The sequence below is a fragment of the Frankliniella occidentalis genome, unplaced genomic scaffold (assembly GCF_000697945.3).
Source record: "Frankliniella occidentalis isolate FOCC.00 unplaced genomic scaffold, Focc_3.1 Scaffold127, whole genome shotgun sequence".
NCBI lineage: Eukaryota > Metazoa > Arthropoda > Insecta > Thysanoptera > Thripidae > Frankliniella > Frankliniella occidentalis.
This window is the reverse complement of record NW_026267254.1, coordinates 23,201-31,365: the sequence shown is the minus strand read 5'-3', so window position 1 is coordinate 31,365 and position 8,165 is coordinate 23,201. Positions and strand designations below refer to the sequence as shown.

Genomic DNA, 8,165 nt, shown 5'->3' with positions numbered 1-8,165 from the left:
CACTGTAAAAATAATTATCGTGATTTTACGAAATTTTCTCGGTTAGATTTCTATAGCAAAAACTTCGTTTTTAACAAATTACGGTACATCGGTATTTTGCGAATTGCTTTGTAAAGTCCAAAGCTCTATCTAAGGAGTATGAAATTTTTTACATATTTTGTCAAATTTTATGCCCTTTGACGCCAAAATTTGCATTTGTTAAGAAATATATTTGTAACTTTACGAAACGTTTCGTTAATTGACACTTACGAAATACTTTCGTTAATTATTTTTACGAAGCATTTCGTCACATTTTTTTCGTTAAATCACGAAAACTTTTCACATTGTATGCACGCTCTAAGCAAGTTTATTTTCTTAACGTAAGGCCGTTGCTTTCAAAAGTTTAAGGCCTTGTTCTAGAGTTAAAAACAATTTTTTTTTGTTTGTATGGAAAGCTGACGACTGTGACCGTACCGCCGTCTAGCTCAATTCTTACAGTTCCACTACATTACTGTGAGGGACCAGTCACGCGACCACAACTTATGGAAATTTCGTGATTCGTGTATTCAAAAGCTGAATATATCAGCTAATATAATTGAACAATCACAAGTTCAAAGTCAAATGTGGATTTGAATCCTTGGGAATTTCATGAATACGAACGAATGAAACATCGTGAATATTAGTGAATATCGACTAAAAATAAGTATTGAATACCAATGATTGTTTGACCCATGAACATCCGCAAGTCGTCGACGCCTCGGATCTCATATGGCGTGGCGGGTTTGGTCAGCATGGTCACCCCTCAGACTAACTGGCGTACGCCGCCGCAGGTGTCGTTGCTGTGCGTCTGTCTTATCACCCCGTTTGAAGCTGGGGTTTGCGAGCAGGCGGTCTCCTCGGACACAATGAGCGCGAGTCGAGCCGCATTAGCCTCTCGCCGGCCCTCACCCCGCCCCCCTCGGCTGTCATCTTGTTTACGTCCAGGCCTGGTCCAGGCGGACCGAGAGGCTGCCGAGGAGGCTGCGCGCTCCCGGGGCCCAGCGCCGCACGCTCTAAGCTGATCAGAAGGTCCGAGAAAGGAACAAAACCAATTTCAAGCTTTCGAACGAGTTTCGAGCCGTGTACTGGCCGTGTGTCGGCGTGTGTCGGCTACCTCGGGAATCCTTTGGCTTTGAGATGGGCTTGGACCCCCACTCTCCCCCCCATCCTTCCCCCTTTCCCTGCCACAGACCGCACTTCGTCTTTTCCCTCTCTTTTCGCCCAGACATGTTTTCCTTTGATATGGCTGTAATCCGTGACTCACAAAGAGTTGTATGTATTCATGTACGTGTGTGTGTCTTGCCTGAGAAGAAACGTTTTTGAGACGAGAAAAAGATAAAGGCTTCGCAAAGGATTATGGGTCTGATCGTGGCTGTCGTAAATCGCTCGCTTGTTGCGGAAACATCCTGTACGACAAGTGTCTCCCAGATAAGATCGGGAGGCGAGCCGGGGCGGGACGGGATACCCTTGTGGGCGCCGGAGCCCGGAGCCGGGGCCGGGGCCGTGACGGCGAGGGGGAGGGGACGCAGGCTACCGGGGCTCCCGCCACCGCGGCAGCGCGCGGCGGTTCCACCTCCCGGTCCAGATCTTCCAGTGAGGAGCGCCCGCTCTCCCGAGACGGCAGTTCATCTCCTGTCATCGTGGTCGCGGTCGGTCGTGTTGTGGTCGGCCTCACGGTGCGGGATCAACGGCCACAGCCATACGCGTGGTCGCGTCGGCCCCAACAGCGCGTTTGGCCGCGACTGCCTCGACCGCGGGACACGGGCCGCGCGGCGCCCGCCCCGGTGGCGCCCAAAGCCGCCCACCAGCAGCCCGACGGCCGGCCGGCCCGGGCCCGGCCGCTCAAGCCGCGCTTCGGCGGCTCCAGGGGGGCTCCGCGCCGTCCCGCCGGTCAAAGGGGAATGTGCCGTGCGAGTCTTCTAGGTCCGCGAGCGAAGTAGCCTCCTCGTGACTCACACGGGCTGACGTGCCCCATGACGTCATGGTGCGGGGTCTCCTCTTTGGCACATCGCGTGCCTCCCGTCCGCGGCGTGGACTCCCGGGAACAGCACGCCCGCGGGCCGGACCGACCGCGCGATCAGGCCGCGGGCGCCGCCACTAACAGCGAGCGAGGGCCGCGACGAGGAGGGAGGGGAAAAGGGGTGGCACAAAGTCTACAGCTAGCTGAGAGAGGTCGCGTTGGTGCACAAGCTTGCTGTCTGAGACGATATATAGTTTTGTTCGTAACATAATTACCTGCCTTTTTACCCCCGCACTCGTTTTTTCCCATTTGGGCTAGCTTATTGTGACCTGCATGGCCTCACCACGTCTACGTAAGCACAACATACCTCCCCTCCCCTTTCTAAAGAAAGAGAGAAAAATCTAAATCAAGAATCTATCTTGAAAGCAGATGATACCAATTTTAATACCATAGTAAACCTGTGCTTTAATATTCATAGAATGGTTTTTATTTCTAGTGGTTTTGCATAATTTTTGGATGTCTTACTTGTTTCTTTGTCAGTGATTATTATAAAGACTTGTGGTAGTGTAGGGGTAGGGTACATGTGTCTGTACGCCTGAATAGTGTAATAATTAGGAAACCAAAGATTCGTAACATAAGCAAATCTTATTAGAGTCGCACACTTGACAGACAAAATGCAATTGATTGAAATCCATGAAAGTAATGGGTATAAGTAGTAAAACTGACGTAATTTAGCGGAAGCGAAGCCGCGGGAGCCTCAGTATTGTTAGGCAGGGTTGGAGGGTAAGAGGAGGGGCCTGGCGCGACACTCACTCGGACACGGTCCCGCCAGAGCCCGTATTGTTAGGCTGGGTAAGGGGAGGGGGCTGGCGCGACACTCACCCGGACACGGTCCCGCCAGCGCCAAAAAATTGTTTTTCTGGTCTCCGCTTGATTCTCTTTTACCTCTCTTCCACTATGGAGAGTTAAAGCTGCTGACACCTTGATATTACTAATGTATTTTAATGTTAAGTATGAAGTGTTTCAAGGTATCATCTGCTAAAAAGAAACAATACTTTTCCTCACGCGCATGGGCCCGCCTGGATTGGAAATTGGGCCGGTCTGGTCTTTGTTGGCCTGGCCGGGGCTCGACCTGAGCCTCGGGATGGCCCAGACGATAGGGAGCGCCGGCGCCATGGAACTGCCACGGGAAGCATGTTGTTCATGGCATGAAGCACATGAAGTGCCTGCCGCTACCGGCTCATGCGGCCCTTGTGGCCAGTTGCTCGGCACGACGCTAACCGCGCCCTTTGGCGGGACCGACGCGTCCACAGGAAAAACATCCAACAAAATCGCACTTTGATGAACCACGTCCATATAAACTTAGCTCAAATTATTTGGACATAAATGAACGCACGCGTTTGCAACGTCCACACTTCGGACATGCTTTGAAGTCATGTGAGGATTTGTAAAAACGACCCACAAAATCATTCTGTCTTTTCATGAAAGGACATTTCCTGATTTATGGGAACTCAAATTGGAGTATATATTCATCACTGTAGCTTATTCCGCTGGAAGACAACCATCGGAACCTGAAGAATAGACCATTTCAGTCTCGGTGACAAGAAGAAGAAAATAATAACCGAAATAGGAAACAGTTAGGCGAGGGGCGGTGGCGGTGGGTGTGGAGCGATTAGAAGGCAGTGCTTTTCCAGTTTGTTTCTCTTCTTCTTATCACCTAACCTGAAATGGTCTATAAAAGCATGACCGCTCGATCTGTTTCCTCCTGAACGCGATTGGTCGACGATGACGTCGGTGTGTCGGAGCGCGCAGAAGGAAACAGTTCGAGCAGTCATACTTTTCTTCTCTAGGTTGGTCATGCTTTCCGTCTCTATGTCCCTGATTTCCTGTAGCGGAATAGAAACCCAATTACACAGCTCCTGCGCTTATCACTTCCTTCTCTATTATATACGCTATGACGAGGACCATAGGCCATAGACACCTTATCTTTGAGAAAGATTGAGGCGAATTTTTCATAGGGTCTTACTCGGTAAATAAATAAGGAACTGGAGTATTGTTCATCACGCAACATTCAGCACATGTGCCATCACTCCCGTCTCCGTCATATCCGCCAGACGACTAACTTTCAATATGTGGTCCGTCTCTAAATGTCGAGAGCGGATCAGGTCTATGAACGCTGACCCTGGGGGCGTAGGGGCAGGGGCGGACGTCGGTGACGACGGAGGGACGGCCGGGCTGGATCCCAGGGTCCACTAGGGGCCCACCTGGCCACGTCCCGCACCCGACTCGAGCTATTTGCTTATGTTGCACGACAGATTAGACAAACAAAAGGAACTGTCAGTTGGGCATGTCGGACCAGCGCGGCGACCGCTCTGTGCAGGGTGGAAGGGTGTAGGGGGGGGTTCAGCTGTCTTACCAGAATAGATGCGACCTTGACCAGCACGACCTCGGCCATGTGTATGAGCGATGGGACGTTTCGCTCTCGTTTGGCTGGACACGAAGATTGTATGAGAATTAGCGGCCGTGTCATCGTATGGACAAGTACAATGGGGACGCGCTGCGAGTCGGCTGCTCCCCGCGGCTGCGCCCGCTGCTGCCTCGGGTCACGTGAGACCGCCCCGACGCGACAGCTCCACTTCCGTCTCGCTCGCACGCCAGGCGAGACAGAGAGAGAAGGGTGGTAGTCTGCGGCGGGCCCAAAGGCGATCGGTGACGCAGGGCCACGGCGCCCCGTGCTCCAGGGTTCGCACCGCAGCGTCCTTCCCGCCGCAACGCCAGCCGCCGCACTGCAGGGACCGCGCCGCCCCCGCGCCGCCCCCGCGCCGCCCCCGCGCCGCCCCCGCGCCGCCCCTCGCGCCGCCCCTTGCGCCCCCGCCCCTGTCCGCGAGCCTTGCACACTCGCTGCGGCTGGCCGGCTTGCAGCAGCAGCAGCAGCGGGTGCAGAGAGGATTTGAATTCCAAAATATATCGGGGTGTCGAATATGGTAAAGAGTTGTCAAGGGCAGACGGGCGTGGCGGAGCGCGACGCAGATGGGGGAGGGGGGGAGGGAAGCGCCAGATGGGGGCAGTCGGAGTCGTGGTGCCGGCCGGGCCGGGCCGGGCACGGCGCCGGTGTGGTGTGGGGGGAGGGGGCCCAGGCCCGGCCGGCGCCCAGCCACGGCGCAGCACGGCGCCCGCACCACGGCGCGCTGCCCGTAGTGGCGCCAGGCGCCAGCCGTCCGAGGGCGAGAGAGAGAGAGGGAGAGAGGAGGGGGGAGGGGCGGCCCTGCCCACCCCACCCCCAGCCGCTCTCATCACCGCTCCCCCCGCCCCCCGCGCAGCGCCGCGCCACGCCACGCCACGGCGCGCCGCCACGCTCCGCTCTGCCCAGTCGAGCCCTCGCCTCCCTCCCACGAGCATGGAGGGGCACCAGGGGCACGAGCATCCTCCTCCCCGGTGCCCGTCCCCGTCCGGCCCGCCGCCGTCCTCGCCCCGCCGCCGCCCGTTGGGAGGCCGCTGACCGCGCAGCAGCGCAGCACTGCGCCGCCCCGGACGGCTGCCGTCGTGATCGTGATCGTGACCGCGCACGCGCGTGTGTGTGTGTGCTTCCAGATGCGCCTACCCGCGGCGCCCGGCCCGTCGTCGTGCGCCGCCCTGAGGCTGCTGCTGCTGACGCTGCTGCTCCTGCTCGCCGCCGTGGACACGGTCGCCCCGCACGGCTCGGACCTGCACAGCCCCGCTCGTCTGAGAACGGCGCTGTCACCGGAGGGTCTGGGCCTGCGACCTGGAGGCGGCCCCGGGACACTGGGTGGCCAGGCGCACGCTGGCGGCGCGGTGCCCGCCCTGCAGGAGCGCCCCGACCGCCTGTACGACCCGCAGCCCGGGGACCTCAACGCCACGCTGCTTCGCGCCAAGCTGGGCCGGCACTTTGACCCTCGCGTGATGAGCGTCCAGCGACCCAGCGCCGCCAAGCGCCAGCACAGTCAGCACAAAGTCAGGTGAGTTCTGCGCGGTCCGGACACGGCAGTCATCCGACCCGCTGACTCTGTAGGCGCCCTCCCATCCGGTGGTGCCCAGCCTCTACGGGCCGCACTCTGCCTGTTGCCCCTCATGCTTCCATTTATTCATTCCTGCGTTCGATCTTCCGTTTATTTAGGCGTTAGAGGCCATTCATTCATTCATTCATTTGTATATACATTCATTTTGTACGTTCAACCCTTCGTACATTCATTTGTACATTCATTCATTTTTTACGGACGAACATTCGTACATACATTCACATTCAACCATTCGTACATTGAATCATTTGTACATTCATTCATTCGTTCTTTCATTGATTCGTACTTTCATTCAGACCCGTTCCATTCCTCTTCACTGAGCAACATTATATGTCCCATTTTTCGTTATTACATCACCCCTTTTCATTTTTTTATGCACATCGTGCGGCTGGCACTAGATTCTAGATTACAAACATTTTTCTTTGTGATATTAATTCCCAGTTCATCCCTTTCGCCTCGATCGTTTGCCGCTCAGATCGCCCTTCCCTCTTCGGGCGGTTCACGCGCTGTCGCTCGGCCCGTACCACGTCGAGCCCACGCCAGCGCCCGCCACGTCGCGTATGTTAAACGAGGTGCAACATGAGAAAATAAAAATGTTGTGTCTGCTGCTGGCTCGCCCGGTCCCGGGCCTGCGGGCCATGCGGCGCCGTGCAGCCCCTGCCAGGCTTGATAAAGTTGGGAATCGCAAGAGCGAAGCGCCCGCCGCATTTCCCCTCACCTCCTCACCCCGCCCCTGTGCGCGGCGCCCCAGACGATCCCTCCCCCCCCCCCTCCCCCCCGCGGGGCGGCCAGGCGCCGGGCCGGGCCGCGTACGGCAGCACCTCATTTACCAGTCGCCGTTTGTTCGGCCCCTGCCCCGCCTCGCAGCCACCACACTCGGCGCGGCTCGGCGCCAGATCCACGCACAACGCGTCGCACGGCGTGGCGTGGCGTGGCGAGGCGAGGCGCGGCGCGGCGGCGCCCGCACCTGCTCTGTATACCACTCGGTTGGACCCGCGCGCGTTTCCCACGCCACCAGCCGGCCTGCCCGCTCGGCCCAGCCAGCTTCGCCCACCCTCCCCTGGCGCCCCGCGCCTCTGCGCCCCGCCGCGCCCCGCCGCGCCCGTCTCCGCACGGCACGGCGAGGAGGACCTGACAGCTGATCTGGCCTGATACAAGTTCTTGTCCGCTGCTTGTGAGCCGGCTCATTGCATCCACAATACACTCATTCAACATTCAGGGCCGGGGCCGGGCCGAGACAGGTCGGCGGCGGGACGGGGCGGGGTCAGGGCGGGGCGGAGCTGGGCGGGGCCGCCGGCGCGGCGCGTCGAGTGCACGGGGGGCAGCGGGGGGTCGGGAGCTGCCGCGCCGGGAGCCGTACGCTGCATAATTAGCCTCCTTAATAATCCCAGAGAATCATCCTCAGAATGATCCCCGCCGGGCCGGGATGTATCCAGGGAGGCCCCATGCGGAGGAGGGTTTGAGCGCCCAAGAGTTAGGCAACCCATCTGACCGCGCACTGCATGCCCTGGAGACGCGATACCCGGCGGCGTGCGTGCGCCGGATTGCACGCCTACAGGCGAATTATCGATTTGTGATGGGGTTCATTAGATGTGAATGCTGGCGGGCGGGATGTTGGGCCTAAAACATACGGACGGGCGGGCGGACGGACGAGGACGAGACCGAGAAACAGACCATGAATGTGGTCGTAATTCTGTCTGTCGTCGACTGGAACGCTTCACTGAATTGATGGCTCAAGGGAAAAACACGATTTTCTCTGATTTTTTTAGGGGGGGGGGTGTCAAAGGATTGTGCGAAAAGTTATCTCAGTGAGTAAATGAAGCTAAAAGAGTTAGGAGCAGTTATTGACTGCCTGGTCAGCGTCATGCACCCGAGGTCATGCCATGCCTGCAGGGGCCTTTAGCCGTACTTTTAGGTGTGCCTTTAGACGTGCTTTTAGGCGTGCCTGTGGGCGTGCCTGTGGGCGTGCCCTAAGGCGTGCCTTTATTCGTGCCCTTAGTCGTGCCTTTAGTCGTGCAACTTGTCGTGCCTTTGCCTGTAGTCGTGGTGCCTTTAATCGTGCCTTTAGGCGTGCCTGTAGGCGTGCAGCAGAGCTGCCGCCGCGCCTCATTACGGGTGCCAACGTGCCCACTTAAAGATCCCCATCGCCC

At 57.6% G+C, this 8,165-nt stretch overlaps 1 protein-coding gene across 3 annotated transcripts in view; it reads left to right on the top strand.

Moving 5' to 3' along the window:
- The window catches only part of LOC113211262 (noggin-like), a 25,088-nt gene that overhangs the window by 14,806 nt on the left and 2,117 nt on the right, over positions 1-8,165 (top strand). For 2 of the 3 annotated variants that reach the window (XM_052270575.1, XM_052270574.1), the window contains exon 2: positions 5,570-5,955. In XM_052270575.1, coding sequence (XP_052126535.1) covers positions 5,570-5,955 — 386 coding nt within the window. Of the gene's footprint in view, positions 1-5,333; positions 5,956-8,165 lie in introns of those variants that run through there. The other variant, XM_052270573.1, reaches the window with a different exon arrangement.